Source organism: Hyla sarda, chromosome 2 (genome assembly GCF_029499605.1).
Source record: "Hyla sarda isolate aHylSar1 chromosome 2, aHylSar1.hap1, whole genome shotgun sequence".
Classification (NCBI taxonomy): Eukaryota; Metazoa; Chordata; class Amphibia; order Anura; family Hylidae; genus Hyla; species Hyla sarda.
The window spans coordinates 232,518,280-232,542,350 of record NC_079190.1 but is presented as its reverse complement, the minus strand read 5'-3'; the positions used below and the strand labels follow the sequence as shown (position 1 = coordinate 232,542,350).

The 24,071-nt window shown below is 42.1% G+C and overlaps 1 protein-coding gene across 9 annotated transcripts in view; it reads right to left on the bottom strand.

Moving 5' to 3' along the window:
- MACF1 (microtubule actin crosslinking factor 1) overlaps positions 1-24,071 on the bottom strand; it is a 303,966-nt gene that overhangs the window by 276,072 nt on the left and 3,823 nt on the right. For all 9 annotated transcript variants that reach the window (XM_056556581.1, XM_056556595.1, XM_056556594.1 and 6 more), the window contains exon 2: positions 2,088-2,313. In XM_056556581.1, the coding sequence (XP_056412556.1) occupies positions 2,088-2,289 (202 nt within the window). In that variant the 5' untranslated portion in view covers positions 2,290-2,313. The remainder of the gene's footprint in view (positions 1-2,087; positions 2,314-24,071) is intronic.

Sequence of the window (24,071 nt, the reverse complement as noted above, 5' to 3'; positions counted from 1 at the left end):
TTACAATACTACGACATTGTCTCATGTAGGGTATTAAGTAAAATGTCTGTGTGGATGTATACATGCCAACACAGGTAAGTTAGAAATGACATAAGTTATAAACAAGACATTCTGCACAACATCATCAGCCAATACTTTGCGTAATCCTTTTGTTCTTTAAAGTGTGATGTGATCTTTTGGCACGGAACACAAAAAAGAATTGTGGTAACTTATTTCACTGACAAGAACAGTCGTAAACACCCTATGAATTAAATGGGAGGAGATGTGCTTCACCCAAAGGAGCAAGGTGGCTACATTATGTTGTAGTGACTGTCCCTAGTTAAATATAATAAAAGACCTAAAGATCACATTAAACCTTTAATGAAGAGCAGTTCAGTATAAAGTGATCTAGAGAGCCTCTTTGGATGGCACTATATGGATCCAACTGTCAATATGCAATTGTTTGGAGACATGGAACGTCTTCATGGAGATATGTATCTAGCACAAAATCCCAAAAGCAGGTTGAGCCCAAAAAAATGATTAAAGAAGTTCTCCAGTAGAATACTTTTTTTTTTTTTTAATCAACTGATGCCAGAAAGTTAAACAGATTTGCAAATTTCTTCTATTAAAATCTTAATCCTTCCAGCACTTATCAGCTGCTGTATAATACAGAGGAAGTTCTTTTCTTTTTGTCTGACCACAGTGCTCTCTGCTGACACCTCTGTCCATGTCAGGAGCTGTTCAGAGCAGGAGTAAATCCCCATAGAAAACCTCTTCTGCTCTGCAGCAGAGAGCACTGTGGTCAGACAGAAAAGAAATTCAAAAATAAAAGAACGTCCTCCATCCTACAGAAGCTGTTAAGTACTGGAAGGATTAAGATTTTTAAATAGAAGTAATTTATAAATCTGTTTCACTTTCTGGCACCAGTTGATTAAAAAAAATGTTTTCCATCGGAGTACCCTTTTAACGTCAGCACAAAGCAGCCCAAGAAGATGCCAGCGTTTACTAGGCTTAAAGGAGTACTCCGGGAAATGAAAACATATCCCCTATCCTAAGGATAGGGGATAAGTTTCAGATCGCAGGTGGGCCATCCGCTGGGGACCCGTCAGTGGCAAGGGGGCGCGTCTGACCACCACATGACACGGCGTCCGACACGCCCCCTCAATACATTTCTATGGGAGAGCCCACATTTAGTGGACATTTATAACATATCCTGTGGATATGCCATAAGTGTCCCAGATGAAAATACCTCTTTAAAACGCCCATGACAATCTTGTCAAACAAACTTTCTGGGTAAGGTTGGAGACAGGGGGCCCACAGTGACTTTTTTCCCAAATCTTGTCTCAAAATATAGACATTCATGATTTATCTAACCTTAGTGAACTACTGCAATTCTTTAGGCCCTAAAGCTAAGTTTCCACTTGTTTTTTTTTCTGGCAGTTTTCGGAATACTACCACTGCAGTTTTTGAGCCAAAGCCAGAAGTGTATTCAAAAGGAATAGGACATATAAAGGAAGGACTTACACTTCTCCTCCCTTATGGATCCACTTCTGACTGTGGCTCAAAAACTGCAGTGGCAGATATCCAAAAACTGCCAGAAAAAAAACCCAAGTGGAAACTTAGCCTAAGGAGTTTGGTTAGGCATAAGGGGGATTCACATAACATTTTGTATGTACACCAAAGGGGCCCGAAACAGTTGGCCTTGTTCACTGTGTAGTGACTGGGTATAGTCTAGAAAACTATATTTGGTCTGTGTTACCCTGGTATACAGTACACTATGCTTATCTGTAATGCAAATAAAACATATACCAGCACAAAAATGTATATACAAAAAATAAATAAATAAAAAAAATATATATATATATATATATATATATATACATATACATATATATATATATATATATATATATATATATATATATATATATAAATATACCAGCACAGACCAAACATAATAACAGGTGGATGTATACTATGGCATACAGACTAGATGCATGTATATTATGGCATACAGATCAAACATAATGTAATTGTCGCCTAAATAGTAGAAATTATAAGACAATGAGATGAAATCCAGTACTTTGGTAAATGAAACATTTCCTCACCTGCCACTCTTACTACAGCTCTCTCTGCAGGATCCAAGACAGAGTCCTTGCTTTTCCTCTTCTTCTGTTCGTGACGTGGCAAATTCCAAGGCAGAGTGTCACCTGGAGGACAGGGGGACAAACTACCAGATCTCTCACTCCGGCATGACCTCTCACTACGATATGACCTCTCACTGAGGGTTTCTTCATCTGAAGATGACATGTCTCCACAGACGTATGGATGTTACTGAGAAATAAACAAAACTTTCTATGAAACATCTCATTCTCCATCATGTTTGAAGGAAAACAATGCACATAGGGTGATTTATATATTTCAGGACGATATCCTATTGCATGGATTATTTATGTGCCCGAAATGTACAATGTTAATTAGAAAATGCATTTTTGTTAGCAAATGCATATATACAGTATACAATGTGTTCAGAAAGAATTCAGACCATTTTGCATTTTATTATTTTTATTATGTTTTGGGCGGCCTTAAGCTAAAATAAAAAAAAAATCACATTTCCCCCCATCAATCCATGCTAAATACCCCATAATGAAAATGTAAAAACAGAATTTTAGAAAATGTTTAAAGTGTGTTAAAAAGGAAAAACAAAAATTTTGTATTCAGACCAGAGGTGTCACTAGGGGGACTAAGGGGGCTAAAGCCCCAGGTCTGACATCCATAGCCTCGGATTTTTAGCCTAGCAGAAGCGGCTGATATGAGACATGTATAATGGAAATGTCTGGAGGTTATATCAGTGCTGGAGCGTTATAAGAGAAGCAGCTAATATCAGTCACATGTGATGGAATGTCTCTGGAGGTTATATCAGTGCTGGAGCGTTATAATAGAAGCAGCTAATATCAGTCCCATGTGATGGAATGTCTCTGGAGGTTATATCAGTGCTGGAGCGTTATAATAGAAGCAGCTAATATCAGTCCCATGTGATGGAATGTCTCTGGAGGTTATATCATTGCTGGAGTCTTGTAAGTGGAGTGGCTGACATCAGTCAAATATAATGAATATGTCTCTGGAGGTTAAGTTGTGATGCCCACAAGGAGGATGGGAGTAGTAATGCAGGACCATCTGGGGGAAGTAGTGTACCTAAAAAAGTCTATGCTGTCATGGTAGCCTTGTGGGTCTGGCTGAACCCTAAATATTCTCCTGTGGTAGTTCTTGACCTCGGTCACGGGTAGATTAAGCTGTTGGACACTTCGGGCACAACTGAACATCTGTGATGAACCCTGAAAATGGCTTCCCCCAAGAGTTCCCATACAACCTCACAAAGCCTAAAAGTATCTGCAAAGAAGAATGGCATTAAAGGGGTATTCAGGGCAAAAACATTTTATCCCCTATCCAAAGTATAGGGGATAAGATGTCTGATCGTGGGGGGCCTGCTGCTTAGACCCCGTGATCTCCCTGCAGCACCCACATTCTATTCTGTTAAAATAAGGGACATTGGCCATCCATTATGATCCATTATTTTATCCATTATGATCCGTTATTGTCTGCTAAATTTAATAAATTTTTGACTTTTTGGTTGTGGTGCTTTACTGAGCATGCTCAGTAGCACTAACAAATCATAACAGAATATAAAAATAACAGACAATAATAGATGTCTTTTGTGAACATCCGTCACCCATAGACTTCAATGTTAAAATGTTAACGTCCGTTATTCCACCGTTAATTTTGACAGGACAAAAATGAGTGCATGCAACATTATTTTCCCCATCAAAAATAACAGAAATTAGTCAGAAAAGGATATAACTGATGATGAAAGATGGTCAAAAAATCCCATTGAAATGAATGGGATTCTTTGACGGACGTTTTATGGACTTTGTGATGGAAGATCACGACGGGAGATTTTGCAGAAACATGACGGTAGTGTGAAAGGGGCCAGACAGAATAAAATGTTGATAAAATTATACGTTCCCTTTAAAAGTTTATTGTAGCTCTGTTTATAATGCCCCAAAGTAACAGTCATGTTGTTTTGAGTGCTGTAGAGTTTTCCTCAACCTATGTCTTGTAGACCTCTGTCCACAGTGGCACAGCTTACCCCTTTCAATGTTCTGGGCACCAGGAAACTCAGGTTTGTAGGAGGAGGTGCCAAGGTCCAGCACTGGCTAATGCAGGACCTACATTTAAAGAGGACCAGTGGAAACCCCCAAAAATGATTAGTGCATAATCATTAAATAGTTTAGGGTGGCCTGATCACACACTTTTTTGCAGTTTTTTGACACATCCTCCCATTTCCAAGATATGTGGGTTTATATTTTGTCTGACAATTCGGTGACTCGGTCAGATGGGTGGGACTTAATTTTAATATTGGAAGTTATGGGTGCGATTATACAGTCAGGGAATGGGTATTAGGCATACACAGCCCTCAGTGTACAAAATGTACCTCCTAATTTTATAATTCCGCCCATCACCTCATGTTTACTCTCATTATTAAAATTAAGCCACGCCCATCAAACTGATTCCTTAAAATGTCAGAAAAACTGAACCCTCATATCCTGTGAACAGAAGGATGTGTCAGGAAACTGCAAAAGGTGTTTGATCAGGTCACCCTAAGCTATTTAATGAGAGTAAAATCTCAATTTATTTGGGTTCACAGGTTCTCTTTCAGCTGTGGTGAGTGTACTGTCATTCAGTGTTGTATTGCAATGCTAGGTGAGCAGAGACGACAGAGTCTGGTGCCAACTGCCATGCAGTACAAAGTAACCATGTCTAAAACCTGTGCAGCAAGGGGGGGGACGAGGGACTGTGAGACAAGTCGATTGGCAGAGAGTTGTAATTCAACTAAGCCAACTAATACATGGTGCCAACCTAAACTAGGCAGTGTAATGATGCACCAGACATTATAACATTATTCAGTGTTAAAAGTCTACCACATTAGACTGACAAGTTTACAATGTATAAGAGTTATACAGTTTTCCATTATCTCTCACAATAGGTTTATCCACAAACAGTTTAAAATGTGGTAAAAAGAAAGCAAAAAAGTGGCGAGCAGTACCCTGGCGATCATGCCATACATGCATAGTTTTAGCACAGGACAATTTAAACAATTCACCCTGACATTGGTCAGCTATCATGTACAAGCTACAAGTGTTGCTGTCATTTAAAAAAAATAAAATTGACATGGCACAGAGGCATGATAAAAGGGTTTTACAGGAATAGAAAAAAAGATGTTTCTGGTGTGGTTCTACAGTTCAGTTCCATTGAAATGAATGGATCCAAGTTGTAATATCACACACAATCGGGGCACAGACATGGAGCTGTTTTTCAAAGAAATTAGCTCTGTTTTTCTATTCATGGATAACCCTTTTAAAAGTTATGATCGACTGGCGTCTCAGTGTGGAGACCCCCACCAATCAGTAGAATGTGCAGGGATAAGCATGCTCCATTAAAAGTCTATAGAACAGTGAGACAAAGATGACTGAGGGCTAGGGAGTAAAGCGATCTACACCGTGCTTATCCCCGCTTGTTCTGCTTTTTTGTGGGAGTCTCATGATCCAAATTTTTTTACATGCCTCTGTGACATTTAAAATTGACATGGTTTTTAAATGACAGTGACACACAATGATAATGGATTTCCCCCCCCCCCCCCCGAACGGACCCAGAACAGGTCAGAGCACAGCTGACACTGCCAGTTCCAGATGGATCACATTGACTTCAATGGGATCCGATATTTTACTGGAGTTGAGCGGAGCAAAAAAAATATAGGACATGCAATATTTTTATCTCCACTGAACTCCTGTCCTTCCGATGGAGTGACCAATGGAGCTCCATTTATCAGAGCACAAAGACAGTGTAATCGAGCCCTTAAAAGGAGTACTCCAGTGCAGACTATTCCTCCTCCGTTGTGCCCGGGCTGGAAAAAAAATGAAAATAAACTTTCACTCACCTTCCTGCATTCCCCTGGAGAGCTGCTACAGCTGCGGTCCAGTCTTCTGCCTTCTTCATGTGCACGGATCGTCACACGGAGCTCAGCCTATCACCAGCCGCAGCCATGTCTGGCATGGCTGTTGATAGGCTGAGCGCCGTGGGACTATCCTTGCAAAGGAAGAAGGTAGAAGACGGCACCGGAAGACCAATCAGCTGTAGCAGCGCTCCGGAGGAACGCAGGAAGGTGAGTTTATTTTCATTTTTTTTTTTAGTCCGGGCACAACAGACGGGGAATAGTCGGCACTAGAGTACTCCTTTAAAAGGAGAGGAAGTTAAAAAAATAAAAATAAAAATGAAGAAAAAAAAGAAAGAAAATTGCTGAGGTAGTAAGGAGTTATTTGGTGAGAAATATGTTTGATTTTTTGCTTTTATTTTATAACATCCTCCACTGTTTAAAACTCTCTGGCATCCCCCTTTAATGTTCCGATCCTGCGTCTTCACCACCAATACAGATTGTTAGTGTGGAGGTGTTGGAAAGGACAATATGCAATGTGCATGTATAATCATGTAGGAGCGATTGCATGCATAAAGAAGCATTGTGGTCATATACCTGAGTGTATACCATAACTGTGGGTGATAATTACCATAACATTATGCCACCTCCACTCTTATAAAGTAATGATAATATTTTACACAGTTACATTGTACAGCAGTATTCACATATATTCTACAAGGAGGCACAATGATGAAAACCTTTGCCACTGTTTTGTGGATTTAATCTATGACACACATACTGCTCAAAAATAAAGGGAACACTAAGATAACACATCTAGATCTGAATGAATGAACTAATCGTATGAAAAACTTTCGTCTTTGCATAGTTGAATGTGCTGACAACAAAATCACACACAAATTATCAATGGAAATCAAATGTATCAACCCATAGAGGTCTGGATATGGAGTCACACTCAAAATCTAAGTGGAAAACCACACTACAGGCTGATCCAACTTTGATGTAATGTCCTTAAAATAAGTCACAATGATGCTCAGTAGTGTGTGGCCTCCACGTGCCCTTATGACCTCCCTACAACGCCTGGGCATGCTCCTGATGAGTGTGGTGCAATGTGGCGTTGGTGGATGGAGCGAGACATGATGTCCCAGATGTGCTCAATTGGATTCAGGTCTGGGGAACGGGCAGGCCAGTCCATAGCATCAATGCCTTCCTCTTGCAGGAACTGCTGACACACTCCAGCCACATGAGGTCTAGCATTGTCTTGCATTAGGAGGAACCCAGGGCCAACCGTACCAGCATATGGTCTCACAAGGGGTCTGAGGATCTCATCTCGGTACCTAATGGCAGTCAGGCTAACTCTGGCAAGCACATGGACGGCTTTGCAGCCCCCCAAAGAAATGCCATCCCACATCATTACTGACCCACTGCAAAACCGGTCATGCTGGAGGATGATGCAGGCAGCAGAACGTTCGGCGTCTCCAGACTCTGACACGTCTGTCACATGTGCTCAGTCAACCTGCTTTCATCTGTGAAAAGCACAGGGCGCCAGTGGTGAATTTGCCAATCTTTGTGTTTTCTGGCAAATGCCAAACGTCCTGCATGGTGTTGGGCTGTAAGCACAACCCCCACCTGTGGACGTCGGGCCCTCATACCACCCTCATGGAGTCTGTTTCTGTCCGTTTGAGTGGACACATGCACATTTGTGGTCTGCTGGAGGTCATTTTGCAGGGTTCTGGCAGTGCTCCTCCTTGCACAAAGGTGGAGGTAGCGGTCCTGCTGCTGGGTTGTTGCCCTCCTACGGACTCCTCCACATCTCCTGATGTACTGGCCTGTCTCCTGGTAGCACCTTCATGCTCTGAACACTATGCTGACAGACACAGAAAACCTTCTTGCCACAGCTCGCATTGATGTGCCATCCTGGATGAGCTGCCCTAACTTAGCCACTTGTGTGGGTTGTAGACTCCGTCTCATGCTACCACTAGAGTGAAAGCACCGCCAGCATTCAGAAGTGACCAAAACATCAGCCAGAAAACATAGGAACTGAGAAGTGATCTGTGGTCACCAACTGCAGAATCACTCCTTTATTGGGGGGTGTCTTGCTAATTGCCTAAAATTTCCACATGTTGTCTGTTCCATTTGCACAACAGCATGTGAAATTGGAGATAAATGGAAATGTGTGTGCTGCTCAAAACCTTGCATCCGAGGTTAACTCCTTGGGGACGAAGGGCGTATGCATACGCCCTCGCGTCCCGTCACTTAAGGACGGAGGGCGTATCCATACGCCCTCTGCATTTCCGATCACTGCTGCTCGCCGGGCGGTGATCGGACCGGGATGCCTGCTGATATCTATCAGCAGGCATCCCGTGGCAATGCCTAGGGGGGTCCTGAGACCCCCCATATCGGCGATCGCAGCAAATCGCAGGTCAATTCAGACCTGCGATTTGCCGCGATCCGGGAAAATAAGACTGATCGGAGCTGTCAGAGACAGCTCCGACCAGCCTTAAGCATAGGAGCGAGGTGGCAGTGTTGCCACCCCCTCCTAATCCCTGCCATTGGTCGGTCAGGCTGACCACCAATGGCAGGAGGGGGGCGGGGGTTAGAGTTCATTTCCCCCCGCTCTGCGCACCGATCGAAGTTGGTACAGAGCAGGGGGAACACGGGCGGCGAGGGGGGGGGGACATGGCCCGGCTTACCCGGACCTGCATCGGCGGCAGCAGGAACAAGCGGCGCGAGCAGGAGGAGCGGCGGCCGGAAAGTGAGGCTGAGAAGGCTGCAGTGAAGATCGCGATAAGTGATCTTCACTGTGGCCTTCTAAAAGCTGCAAAACTACAACTCCCAGCATGGCCACACAGCCAAAGGCTGTCTGGGCATGCTGGGAGTTGTAGTTTTGCAACATCTGGAGGGTCACAGTTTGGAGACCACTGTGTAGTGGTCTCTAAACTGTGGTCCTCCAGATGTTGCAAAACTACAACTCCCAGCATGCACTGACTGTCTGGGCATGCTGGGAGTTGTAGTTTTGCAACATCTGAAGTGGCACAGTTTGGAGACCACTATATGGTGGTCTCCAAACTGTAGCCCTCCAGATGTTGCAAAACTACAACTCCCAGCATGCCCAGACAGTCAGGGATGCTGGGCGTGTAGTTCTGCAATATCTGGCCCTTCAGATGTTGCAGAACTACAACTCCCAGCATGCCTGGACAGTCTGGGCATGCTTGGAGTTGTAGTTTTGCAACATCTGGAGGGCTACAGTTTGGAGGCCACTGTTCTTCCACAGTTGTTGCATAACTACCACTCCTAGCATGCCCAGACTGTCCAGGCATGCTGGGAGTTGTAGTTCTGCAACATCTGAAGGGCCAGATATTGCAGAACTACACGCCCAGCATCCCTGACTGTACGGGCATGCTGGGAATTGTAGTTTTGCAACAGCTGTAGGCACACTGGTTGGTTTGTTTCCTAACTCAGTGGTTCCAACCCGTGTGCCTCCAGCTGTGGCAAAACTACAACTCCCAGAGTGCACTGACAGACCGTACATGCTGGGAGTTGTAGTCTTGCAACAACTGGAGGCACATGGGTTGGAATCACTGAGCTAGAGTCTGTTTTCTAACTCAGTGGTTCCCCACCAGTGTGCCTACAGCTGTTGTAAAACTACAACTCCCAGCATGTACGGTCCGTCAGTGCCTTCTGGGAGTTGTCATTTTGCTACAGCTGAAGGTTTGGGGTGCCCCCCCCCTTGGGGCGCCCCCCCATGTGAATGTACAGGGAACATTTACAGTGGGTTTCCTTCAAGGAAACTTACTGTGAACCCCTGCCTGTGTGAATGTACCTTAAAAACACTACACTACACTAACAAATAATAAAAAGTAAAACACTACACATACACCCCCTTACACGTCGCCCCCCCCAATAAAAATGAAAAACGTCTCATACGGCAGTGTTTCCTAAACGGCGCCTCCAGCTGTGGCAAAACCACAACTCCCAGTGTTGCCAGTCCTGGCAGGCTGGGAGTCTTGCAAAAGCTGGAGGCACCCTGTTCGGGAAACACTGCTGTAGGGTTTTGGTGGAGACAAGCCCCGTCCTTGTAACCGGGTCCACCCCTATTGCAAATTCCTTATTCAGGCCTCAAATGCGCATGGCGCTCTCTCACTTCAGAGCCCTGTCGTATTTCAAGGCAACAGTTTAGGGCCACATATGGGGTATCTTCGTACTCGGGAGAAATTGCGTTACAAATTTTGGGGGGATTTTTCTCCCATTACCCTTTGTAGAAATGGTAAATTTGGGGGAAAAACCTGCACTTTAGTGAAAATTTTTTTTTTTTCATTTACACATCCGAATTTAACGAAAAGTCGTCAAACACCTGGGGGGTGTTAAGGCTCACCGGACCCCTTGTTACGTGCCTTGAGGGGTGTAGTTTCCAAAATAGTATGCCATGTGTTTTTTTTTTTGCTGTTCTGGCACCATAGGGGCTTCCTAAATGCGACATGCCCCCAAAAACCATTTCAGCAAAACTCACTCTCCAAAATACCATTGTCGCTCCTTCCCTTCTGAGCCCTCTACTGCGCCCGCCGAACACTTGACATACACATATGAGGTATTTCCATACTCGAGAGAAATTGGGTTACACATTTTGGGGGGCTTTTTCTCCTTTTACCCCTTGTAAAATTTCAAAAACTGGGTCTACAAGAACATGCCAGTGTAAAAAATTAAGATTTAGAATTTTCTCCTTCACTTTGCTGCTATTCCTGTGAAACACCTAAAGGGTTAACAAACTAACTGAATGTCATTTTGAATACTTTGAGGGGTGCAGTTTTTATAATGGGGTAATTTATGGGGTATTTCTAATATGAAGGCCCTTCAAATCCACTTCAAAACTGAACTGGCCTCTAAAAAACTCTGATTTTGAAAATTTTGTGGAAAATTGCTTCTGAACTTTGAAGCCCTCTGGTGTCTTCCAAAAGTAAAAACATGTCAACTTTATGATGCAATCATAAAGTAGACATATTGTATATGTGAATCAAAATATTATTTATTTAGAATGTTTATTTTCCTTACAAGCAGAGAGCTTTAAAGTTAGAAAAATGCAAAATTTTCAATTTTTTCATCAAATTTTGGAATTTTTCACCAAGAAATGATGCAAGTATCGACAAAAATTTACCACTAACATAAAGTAGAATATGTCACGAAAAAACAATCTCAGAATCAGAATGAAAAGTAAAAGCATCCCAGAGTTATTAATGTTTAAAGTGACAGTGGTCAGATGTGCAAAAAATGCTCCCGTCCTTAGGGTTATAATGGGCTCCGTCCCTAGGGAGTTAAATTGTGGTTGACAAATCTGTCCCCACCGACTGAGCAAAACAAATTTAGAAACAAAATTTCAACCACCCCTCAAGGACACCACCTACTGGGTGCACAGTGAAAAAATGGTTTGAAGACAGTTTGTTTGAACAATGCAAAAAATATTTATTAAAATACAATTTACAACAGCAGTGCCTGATATATCACTATGGATATATACCATTAGGGCCTATGGTAATCAACTATATTCAATATTGCTCTGTTCAAATGTTTTTTAATTGAATAATTTTAATTGTATTTTAATAAATATTTTTTGCATTGTACAAACAAACTGTCTTTAAACCATTTTTTCACTGTGCGCCCAGTAGGGTGGTGTCCTTGAGGGGTGGTTGAAATTTTGTTTCTAAGCATGTGAAATTGATTGTCGATCAGTGTTGCTTCCTGAGTGGACAGTGGGATTTCACAGAAGTGTGATTGACTTGGAGGTACATTGTGTTGTCTAAGTGTTCCCTTTATTTTTTTGAGCAGTGTACATCCGCCCATTGTTTAGCTGATAGGAGTGCACCTAGAGACACAGAACCTTATCATGGCTGACCTACACTTATACATATGCTGGCTTCATCTGGCTGACAAATTACAGGAGTCTCTCAAAAGTAAACACCTTCAGTTCTAGTAGCGGCTGTTGCAGTGCAGATATAGTACAGGTTTTTGGGCTCATGCTTATACCCATATTTGAGATTCGTATTATGTACCTATAACATAAAAGGGGTTAATTCTGAACTTTTATGTGCCTCTTAATTTAAAGGGTTACTCTGCCCCTAGACATCTTATCCCTTATCCAGATATCTTATCCCCTCCAATAGACATAAATGGAGGTGGCGTGGCGTGATGTCACAAGGGGACGTGGCATTACAACCACAGCCGCCCGGAAACAGCGTTCTCAACAGCGTTCTGTGCAGGCACGGAGATCACGGGAGTCCCAGCGGCCGGATCTTGCGAACAGATATGTCTAGGGGCAGTGTACCCCTTTAAACACAGGCCCTGATCAAAATCTGTGATAACAACCATAACAACCAATTACAGCTCAGCTTTCATATCTTAACAAGCTTAAAGTGAAAAGTAGTAAAGTGAAAGCTGAGCTGTGATTGCTTGTTAAAGGCAAAATCTCTTCCATTTTTCTCTCACAACCAGGGTCCTGAGTTATGAACATATGCGTTTGCAATTTAGGCCTTGTTCACACTGCCATTGGACTCTGCTATTCTGAGTTCTGTCGGCAATCTGGAAAATAGAGCCGATCAGACCCTTAACGGGTCAGATGCGAACAGCAATGTAAACCTAGCCTTACATAATAGCAGAAATATTCTAATCACCAGAAATATGCCAATCTAGATTGTGTAATACTAGTGTTAAATTTCAGGTTTGTCTGCAAATGTTTTTAAATTTTTTAAAGTAGCTCACAACCAATAGTCAGGCTAGGATTCCTCTGAGGTTTTTCATGCAAAAACACCAATAAAAACACGCATTTTGCTGCACTGCATTTTTTCTGTGAAAAAACGCAGAAGCCAGATGTTAGATGCAGGTCAATAGTAAACTGCAAAATTCCAGATCCACTTGGCATTTTTCAGTTTGGCGTTTTTTTAATCCTTTGGGCGTTTTTCAGCTCTTTTTGGCTCCTTGGCAGTTTTTCAAAAACGACCTCTTGGTGTTTTTTCCGGAAAATCTTGGCATTTTTCTCCCATAGAAGTCTATGGGAATAAAAAAACACCTTGAAAGACGCCATATGGGTTTTAACTTTGGCGTTTTTGTCAGCAGTTTTTATTCTTTTTTGGATTTTAACGATCCAAAAAATTGATGGAGATACCTTTTTTAATAACATTTTGTAGGGTACAATTTAAAAAAAAAGCTATAAAAAGATACAGTAGTGATGGAAAAAATTGTATGTAACGAAATTTATCTTTTTGATAATGACATTTTTATAAATTTTTAAACAGGGATCAATTTATGTGGGTGGGCAGGGAACTAAAAATGTAGCCGATAATAATAAAAATATTGAAAGGGGCCATTTAAATGTAAAAATAATATATTTGTTATAAATAATTTTGTTAAACTTTTTATTATTAATGTATTTTAATAATGTATTGAATAAAGTGTGTGTGTTTTTAACTTTTTTTTCTTGTGCCACAATGGGAGTAGTAGTACATGTACTAATTGACAGATTGCCCCGGGTGTCATTTCTGGCACCCGCTGTGATCCTCCTGTATAATGCATAGATGCGGCCGGCCACTCTTCTATGGTCCCCTGCACTGCCGTATATATACACCTATTCATATTTCCCGCAGAGAGCTGTGATTGGCCAGATGGTCCCGGCCAATCACAACTCCCTGTGGGAAATATGAACAGGTGTATATATATGCGTCAGTGCAGGGGACCATAGAAGAGCGGCTGGCCGCCCGCATCAATATCCCTCACATTATATAGATGGTGACGTTTGATTCACCAAAACTACTTCCAATGTTGACTGTCAGGAAAAAGATACAGTAGATAATATGGTTTTCTTAGAATTCATTTAGCTAGGGTGCACACAAGTTCTTCTGCTTCCAGTACTAAAATGACCTCTTGCATCAAGTGTCTAGTTATTTCAGGAACAAACAATTTGCATGAAGAGTGATCTGCACAAATGGGAAGGTCTTAAAGGGGTATTCCAATTTTTATTCATTTAATTTATGTTTATAACAGGGAAGCAAACTGGGAGCCAAATGCCTTTCTGAATAAAAGAAATGCTCTTTTACTTTTATTATGCTTATTTGCACCTGTGCTTCTTCACTGATCTATCAAATATGTTAAATAAAGGTATTATCCTGTTTAAAAAAATCAAAAGGATAGGGGCTAAGTGTTAGATCTCAGGGGTCCAACCCCTGGGACCCCCGTGATCTCCTGCCCAGCACTTTGAAGCAATGTACTCGGGTATCTCCAGCTCTCCCATAGAGATGCATGGAGGGCATGTGTTGACCACAGCTTCGTGCGGAGGTTGACACAGTTCCGTGCACGAGGATAGCCAAGAGTCTGTGCAGGATATTGTGGGGGTTCACAGCGGTCGGACCCCCTGTGATCTAACACTTACCCCTTATTCTTTAAGTAGGGGATACATTTTTCTAAGCTGGACTATTCCTTTAAAGGTTTTTACCAGACAAAAATGATTGATGGCCTATCCTCATGAGGATACCAGGTGTTAGCACCCCACAGATCAACAATTGATGGCCTATCCTGTGAATAAGCCATCGATTACTTATGTCCCCAAAAAAAACTTTAGGATGAGTTCAAAAATAGTATTTTATCAGGTTTTTAGTTAGTATTTTTAACCAAAACAAGGATTGGGTCCGAAACACAGATTTCACTCCTGGTTTTCGCTACAAATACTGACCAAAATACTTTGTGGAAAACCCAGCCTCAGTGCATAGTATATAAAAAGGTCTGCAGCTTCTCCATGGTAGTAACAAACAATGGGTAAGGATTTGGGCAGCAATTCTTCTCATCTATTGGAAACTTCAATTTTGCTTCAGGGCTCATGCACACATAGGGGGAGATTTATCAAAACCTGTGCAGAGGAAGAGTGGTGCAGTTGCCCATAGCAACCAATCAGATTGCTTCTTTCATTTTCCACAGGCCTCTTTAGAGGCCTGTGGAAAATGAAAGAAGCAATCTGATTGGTTGCTATGGGCAACTGCACCACTCTTCCTCTGCACAGGTTTTGATAAATCTCCCCCATAGATTGTAAGCTCTTGTGAACAGGGCCCTCACTCCTTTTGTTTGACTAATTAGTAATTTAGTAATGTCTGATTATTGTCTGTACATGCACAGAAGTGTAATACGCTGTGGAATATGTTATCGCGAAATAAATAAATATTGATATGATTATTATCACTCTATTATTATGCATACAGCTTTTTTAATAATAGTAATAGGGCTGCCAATTCAAACATATATCCAGATATAGAGATATAGAGGTTTTTCTGTAGGGTTCCGTAAAAATTTGACAGAAACAAATTGGTAGAATACCCCTAGGACCCCATATGTGCAGAGGTATTCTCTGCTAAAAGCAATGCTTCGAAAGATGAATATCTCTGTACACACAAGTTCAAAGGCGCATGTATGGAAATATGGTTCTGTAATGTCCATGTACATTGTTATCCATGCACAAGAGCTCCGTGGTTCCATATGGAGGCATCCCTGGGGTGGGTGTTCTGGGGACATATTTGCACAATATGGGGGCACCTCTGTGATATTAAGGGCAGCTCCGGTTTAAATGGTTCATAATGCTTCCTTGAAATCTCTATAAAACATTTAAAAGTTGAATAGGCCATAAACTTTTGACAGACTTTTCAGGAGAAGCTGTGATATGTGTACAGTACTTTTACTTTCTTGCTATGCTCCCCAGTTCTTGAGTTATAGGGTTTTCCTATTTGGTTGACAATCTGTACTTTTCACTGAATAGTCAGATAGGTGGGAACTTACAAAATAGAGTGTGAATGCACCCTGTTTAGTAATAAAGTTTCTGCCCATCTGACTATTCTATGAAAATTACAGATTTCCAATTAAATAGTAAAATCCCTATATTTCATAAACCAGTGGAAATTGGCATACAGCCACCAGAGGCTACATGTTAATTCTTTCATCAGAATTGCCATCTTAGAAGATTGTGCATTTCGGATTGGTCCTACCACTGGCTCGTTCTGCCCTCGCCCACTACAAATGGAATCGAAATATCTCTTGGCTGAAATTCCATAGTGTGAATGAGCCCTTACAGAGTCCACTGCATGCATACATGATAATTTTTAGGCTGTGTTCACACTACTGTAAGAGAATCCGTTTTAAAGCCTCCTTTAGAAGTTCAGTCAGATTTGACAGAAAGAATAGGAGAACAGTTTGCAGCAATAAGTTTAAATGAGAGCACAATGGAAACACACAAACCCTATTTTAAGCTGCTGGGGTCCATGGTGCCATGGAGTATACCACTGTAGAAATGACACAAAGGTGAACATAACTTTAGCTTCTACTAACTCCATTTTGTGCTGCTTTGATCTAAAATAATGAGATGTAACCACAAGAAGTTATGTAAAAATATACAGTTCCAAAAAGGAAGTAGCTATCACACATGTTTAATTACCGTATATACTCGAGTATAAGCCGACCCGAGTATAAGCCGAGACCCCTAATTTCAACCCAAAATCGCAGGAAAAGTTATTGACTCGAGTATAAGCCTAGGGTGGGAAATACATCATCCCCCCTGTCATCATCCAGACCCGTCATTAACATCCTCATCATCATCACCGCCTGTCATCATCCAGACCCTCATCATCATCACCTGTCATCATCCCCTTGTCATCATCCCACACATCCCCCCTTCATCATCCCCTTGTCATCATCCCCACCCCCCTTCATCATCCCCTTGTAATCATCCCACACCCCCCACCTTCATCATCCCCTTGTCATCATCCCCACCCCCCTTCATCATCCCACACCCCCCCTTCATCATCCCACACCCCCCCTTCATCATCCCCTTGTCATCATCCCCACCCCCCTTCATCATCCCACACATCCCCCCTTCATCATCCCCTTGTCATCATCCCCACCCCCCTTCATCATCCCTTGTAATCATCCCACCCCCCCCCCTTCATCATCCCCTTGTCATCATCCCCACCCCCCCTTCATCATCCCCTTGTAATCATCCCACACCCCCCCCCCCTTCATCATCCCCTTGTCATCATCCCCACCCCCCTTCATCATCCCACACCCCCCCTTCATCATCCTCTTGTCATCATACCACCCCCCCCCCTTCATCATCCTCTTGTCATCATCCGCCCTCAGTGGTCTTCAACCTGCGGACCTCCAGAGGTTTCAAAACTACAACTCCCAGCAAGCTGGGAGTTGTAGTTTTGAAACCTCCGGAGGTCCGCAGGTTGAAGACCACTGAGGGCGGATGATGACAAGAGGATGATGAACTTTTTTTTCACACTTTTTTTTTTTTTGCAGTGTAATAGCCCCCCCTAGTGACTATTACACTGAACATACCGATCTCATACACAGATCATTGCCGTGCATTGACACGGCAAAGATGAGTGTTTTCGGCAGTCGATTGCTCAAGCCTGGATTTCAGGCTTGGAGCAATCAATCGCCGATTGGACGCAGGTAAGGGGACCCCCACTCGCGTTCTAGCTGATAGGGACATCGCGATTTCACCGCGATGGTCCCGATCAGCCCAACTGAGCTGCCGGGAATCTTTTACTTTCATTTTAGATGCGGCGATCAACTTTGAACGCCACATCTAAAGGGTTTATAGCACGCGGCACAATGATCGGTGCCGCACGCTATTAGCCCAGGTATGCCCTGTGTCCTTAAGAGGTTAACAAATTCTGGTAAAGTGAAAGCTGAGATATGATTGGTTGTTATAAGCAAAACCTCTTCTGTTTTTCTCTCACACATTTTGATAAATGAGGGCTAAAGAGTTTCTTTTTTTTTTTTACCATGGATTTGTACAGAAAACAATAACTTCATATTATAGAGCTGTGGTCCTGGTTGCATTTGCAGGGAGCATTTGTAATTTACATAATTGCAGAAATATTCTAATCACCCAAAAAAAATGCCAATCTGCATAGTATAATACTAGTGTTAAATTTCGGGTTTGTTTGCAAATTCATATCTCAGTTTTTAAGTGGCTCACAACCAACAATAAAAGTTAAAAGTGGCTCACAAGGTACAAAAGGTCGGGGACCACTGTTATAGAGAAATTCTCACCTAGACGCTTTGCATCATAACATTGACAAACCAGGATAAGAACTGACACAGAGAAAAACTAAAATGAAAAGATTTGCACATTTCAGTGTTTTTCACCAACTCCTGGTTTTGGCAAAAAATACTGACCATAGTAAGCTCCAAAATGTTGACCAAAGTAATACCTACAAACCCAGCTTTAGAGATCTTAAGGGCGCATTCACACTACAAATTTTTCAAACAAAATTCCACTCAGAAATTCTGCACGGAAATGGGTCAGATGGGTGGGAACTTCCTTACAAAATAGTGTGTGAAAGCACCCTGTTTAGTAATAAAGCTTCAGTCCATCTGACTGATTGGCAACGAGCACCAGAGGCTTCATGTTAATTCTTTCAGCAGAATGCTTTCGGAAATGCATTGCCATCTAAGAAGATTGGGCATTTCGGATAGGTCCTACCACTAGCTTATTCTGCCCTCGCCCACTACATAGAAATGGATAGGCTCATATCTAGGTACTACTCTGATTTTACAGGGAAGGATAAACATGGCAGTTTCTTCTTACGTAGAATTGTGTTACAGACATATTTTCCCCTCATATATTATGGGCCCGCCATGCACCACCATAGGAAGGAGGCCTAAAGGTGCTTAAACCTATTACTTATTAGATAACTGAGGTGAGGGTAATGTGGGCAGATGGGGGGGTATGCTAACAGCAAGAAGATAGACAATATACCAAGAGAAAGAATGCTAATAACTGTGGCACTCACCCCGTAGGTGCTTAAACCTATTACTTATTAGATAACTGAGGTGAGGGTAATGTGGGCAGATGGGGGGGGGGGGGGGGGTATGCTAACAGCAAGAAGACAGACAATATACCAAGAGAAAGAATGCTAATAACTGTGGCACTCACCCCGTAGGTGCTTAAACCTATTACTTATTAGATAACTGAGGTGAGGGCAATGTGGGCAGATGGGGGGGGGGGGGGGGGTATGCCGACAGAAAGAAGACGGACAATATACCAAGAGAAAGAATGCTAATAACTGTGGCACTCACCCCGTAGGTGCTTAAACCTATTACTAGTAGATAACAGAGGTGAGGGTAATGTGGGCAGATGGGGGGGGGGGGGGGGTTATGCCAACAGCAAGAAGACAGACAATATATCAAGAGAAAGAATGCTAATAACTGTGGCACTCACCCCGTAGGTGCTTAAACCTATTACTTATTAGATAACTGAGGTGAGGGCAATGTGGGCAGATGGGGGGGGGGGGGTATGCCGACAGAAAGAAGACGGACAATATACCAAGAGAAAGAATGCTAATAACTGTGGCACTCACCCCGTAGGTGCTTAAACCTATTACTAGTAGATAACAGAGGTGAGGGTAATGTGGGCAGATGGGGGGGGGGGTTATGCCAACAGCAAGAAGACAGACAATATATCAAGAGAAAGAATGCTAATAACTGTGGCACTCACCCCGTAGATTTGTACCAGCAAAAACGTTTTTACTAATTTGAAGTCCAGGGTTACGGCAGGAGGGACAAATAATACTGCAAGAGCCCCCGTTTGGCCATTTTGCGGATGTTGTTGAAGCTTGTTCACGCCTCATGCTATAAATATATACTCTATCTAGTACCTGGTTGTGGAGATGTAAAAATGATGGTGGAGAAGTTTATCTGGCCACCATATAATATAGTCTGAAAGTCAATTGTTGCAAGATATATCCATAGCTAATGTATTTTCTGTAGCTGTAGGGTCATCACTAAGAAGCATATAGATACTACATAGTTGTAGAAGCACCTTGAAAATGTACTTCTTTTTCTTCCCTTTGATACTAAGTTTAAATATTTGAATTGACATATAATTGATATTTATTTTATATATTAATTTATGATAATAGCAAGAAGAAGCACTGGTAAACATTTGAAGGGATGCGGCACTTGCATGAGCACCATGGTCTCTGAGTGTATGTTCTCTTTATTCTGTAGCTTAATGCTAATAAAACAATACCCAATTTATTTTATTTTACTATTATTGTACTACTTTAATACGAAATCAAACTTTATTGAACAAAATCAGTATATTTGACTTCCGGTTCCGGCGCCATGCAGTGAGGACATGTGGTGAGCTTGCTCCCTGCCTGCAAGTTAAACCCCGGTCTATCTTATCCGCAATCTTATGCCTGTGACCCCGAACCTTATCCTGACCGACGAGGGATATACAGTCATGGCCATAAATGTTGGCATTTTTCTAGAAAATGAAGTATTTCTCACAGAAAATGATTGAAGTAACACATGTTTTGCTATACACATGTTTATTCCCTTTGTGTGTATTGGAAATAAACCAAAAAAGGGAGGAAAAAAAGCTAATTGGACATAATGTCACACCAAACTCCAAAAATGGTCTGGACAAAATTATTGGCACCCTTTCAAAATTGTGGATAATTAAGATTGTTTCAAGCATGTGATGCCCCTTTAAACTCACCTGGGGCAAGTAACAGGTGTGGGCAATATAAAAATCACACCTGAAAGCAGATAAAAAGGAGAGAAGTTCACCTAGTCTTTGCATTATGTGTCTGTATGTGCCACACTAAGCATGGACAACAGAAAGAGGAGAAGAGAACTGTCTGAGGACTTGAGAACCAAAATTGTGGAAAAATATCAACAACCTCAAGGTTAAAAGTCCATCTCCAGATATCTAGATTTGCCTTTGTCCACAGTGCGCAACATTATCAAGAAGTTTGCAACCCATGGCACTGTAGCTAATCTCCCTGGAAGAGAAAAATTGATGAAAGGTGTCAATGCAGGATAGTCCAGATGGTGGATAAGCAACCCCAAACAAGTTCCAAAGATATTCAAGCTGTCCTGCAGGCTCAGAGAGCCTCAGTGTCAGCGCAAACTATCCGTCGACATTAAAATGAAATGAAACGCTATGGCAGGAGACCCAGGAGGACCCCACTGCTGACAGAGAGACATAAAAAAGCAAGACTACATTTTGCCAAAATGAACTTGAGTAAGCCAAAATCCTTCTGGGAAAACGTCTTGTGGACAGATGAGACCAAGATAGAGCTTTTTGGGAAAGAACATACCACAAAGTTTACCACAAACAGAATGAAGCCTACAAAGAAAAGAACACAGTACCTACAGTGAAATATGGTGGAGGTTCAATGATATTTTGGGGTTGTTTTGCGGTCTCTGGCTCTGGGTGCCTTGAATGTGTGCAAGGTATCATGAAATCTGAGGATTACCAATGGATTTTGGGTCGCACTGTACAGCCCAGTGTCAGAAAGCTGGGTTTGCGTCCGAGATCTTGGGTCTTCCAGTAGGACAATGACCCCAAACATATGTTAAAAAGCCCCCAGAAATAGATGGCAACAAAGTGATGGAGAGTTCTGAAGTGGCCAGTAATGAGTCCAGATCTAAATCCCATTGAACACCTGTGGAGAGATCTTAAAATTGCTGTTGGGAAAAGGCGCCTCTCCAATAAGAGAGACCAGGAGCAGTTTGCAAAGGAAGAGTGTTCCAACATTCTGGCTGAGAGGGGTAAGAAGCTTATTAATGGTTATAGAAAGCGACTGTTTTCAGTTATTTTTTCCAAAGGGTGTGCAACCAAATATTAAGCTAAGGGTGCCAATAATTTGCCCAGCCCATTTTTGGAGTTTGGTGTGACATTATGTCCAATTTGCTTTTTCCCTCCCTTTTTTGGTTTAGTTCCAATACACACAAAGGGAATAAACATGTGTATAGCAAAACATGTGTTACTGCAATCCTTTTCTGTGAGAAATACTTCTTTTACTTAAAAAATTTCAGGGATGCCAACATTTATGGCCATGACTGTATATGGAACATTTTCTTCTCCCTATGGACCGGACATTTAATTAAGTGTCTACACCTGCACCCTATCTTTAAGTACTTGCTCCTCCCTTGTATCCCTGCCATATCTTTGTTGCCTTGTGCCCTAGTGAAAGCATACTGTGTTCCTGATATCCGTGTTCCTGATCCTTGTTCCGTTATCTGTCCCTGCACCTGTGCCAACTGCCCTAACCTACTGCTACCTTGACCTCGTCTTGCCAGCTTCCTTTTGTACCATTCCACATCCCAGGAACCTGTGTGGACGAGTCGTGCCAGGGGTAGCGACCAGGGTGTTGCCTGCCGCAGCAAGACCATCCCGCTTTGCGGCGGGCTCTGGTGAAAACCAGCGGCACCTTAGACTCCGCTCTCTGGCACGGCTCACGTCATCATCCACACCGGCCCAGAGGAACCACCACCTGCCGTTACCCGTTACAGCACTTAAGTTTCTATTATCTATGCACAGTTGCTCTAAATAGGTAGTCATGGGCCTAAGGGGTGATGCGGGTGGAGGGGGGAAATAGGAAGTGTTCCTTTGGTGGGCATAAATAGTTTTTTGATACTTTTTCCTTGCTCTGGGAGGTGATTTTGTCACCACTTGTATTTGCAGCAGGAGGCGACGGAACGTGTGGGGTTCTTGGTGGCCTCGTCCCTGTTGCACCATTGTTATCATCTTGGATACCCTCCAGTCTGGGATACTTGCCTCGTATTGAGTTGTATATGTTATTTCCATATGACAATTATTACTATATGCACCTGTGTTTTTTTTGTATGGTTTTATACATTATACCGCATTATGACACTTATTGATTGATGTGTATTAAGACATGTTATTAGGAAATTATTGACCTTTATCAACTTTTTAACATTTGATCATATGTACAGACTGGGGTGCATCAGGTATAACATTTCATAATATCTTTAGGGACGGGTGCTTTTCTCCAGGGGAGGGGGTTCATGGCCTCTCCTCTGAATTGTGCTTTGGCTCTAATAGGCCAGTTTTAATTGTTTTTAATAACATTTTTGTGTCTGATTTTTTCATATGTCTGTTATGTAATTGTGCAATAAAGATTATTTGTATATTTATAATACATACTTTTGGTGTGCTACTGTATTTCAGTGTAGCTTTCTTTCTATGGGATATATTGAATCTTTTTTCACTGAGTAGCACCCATTGTACTAGAGTACTGGATTGAGCCCCCCATTCCATGTGTGTACTGAATACAACCTTAACCAAACCTGAATTTTTAGACTGTCCTTTGCACAACAGACACCAAAGGGCCTGACGGACCCCATTTCTTCTGGTTTTCGTTTATTAGCAGGATTTGGGTCCAGTGTTTTTTTTCTCGGCTTATGTCCTGCTATTTTGACAGATTCTGTGAACGGAGCTACCTCTGACACAGATGTAAAACTAGCCTTAGGGAACCAGTTCCTCTCATTTGAAGAAATAGGAGATTCATCTCCTTTAATATTTTGATCATACAATAAAATAATATTTTCTCCGAACTTGTAAAAGGGTTTATACTATGTCACTTGGTCAGTATATTTTACATCAATATTTACAGTGGGGCAAAAAAGTATTTAGTCAGGCACCAATTGTGCAAGTTCTCCCACTTAAAAAGATGAGAGAGGCCTGTAATTTTCATCATAGGTATACCTCAACTATGAGAGACATAATGAGAAAAAAATCCATAAAATCACATTAGAAAAGGAAATGTCCAGCACAAGATGCAAGTGCAGAACAGAGCATTTTATTGCAGAATGTAACCACGGTACAAGGACATGATAAACATCAGTGACACGTTTCAGCCCTACAACCGGGCCTTAGTCATACACAAAATCACATTGTCTAATTTTTTTAAGAATTTATTTGCAAATTATGGTGGAAAATAAGTATTTGGTCAATAACAAAAGTTCATCTTAATACTTTATTATATACCCTTTGTTGGCAATGACAGAGGTCAAACGTTTTCTGTAAATCTTCACAAGGTTTTCACACACTGTTGCTGGTATTTTGGACCATACCTCCATGCAGATCTCCTTTAGGGCAGTGATGTTTTGGGGCTATCGCTGGGCAACACGGACTTTCAACTCACTCCAAAGGTTTTCTATGGGGTTGAGATCTGGAGACTGGCTAGGCCACTCCAGGACCTTGAAATGCTTCTTACGAAGCCACTCCTTCGTTGCCCAGGCGGTGTGC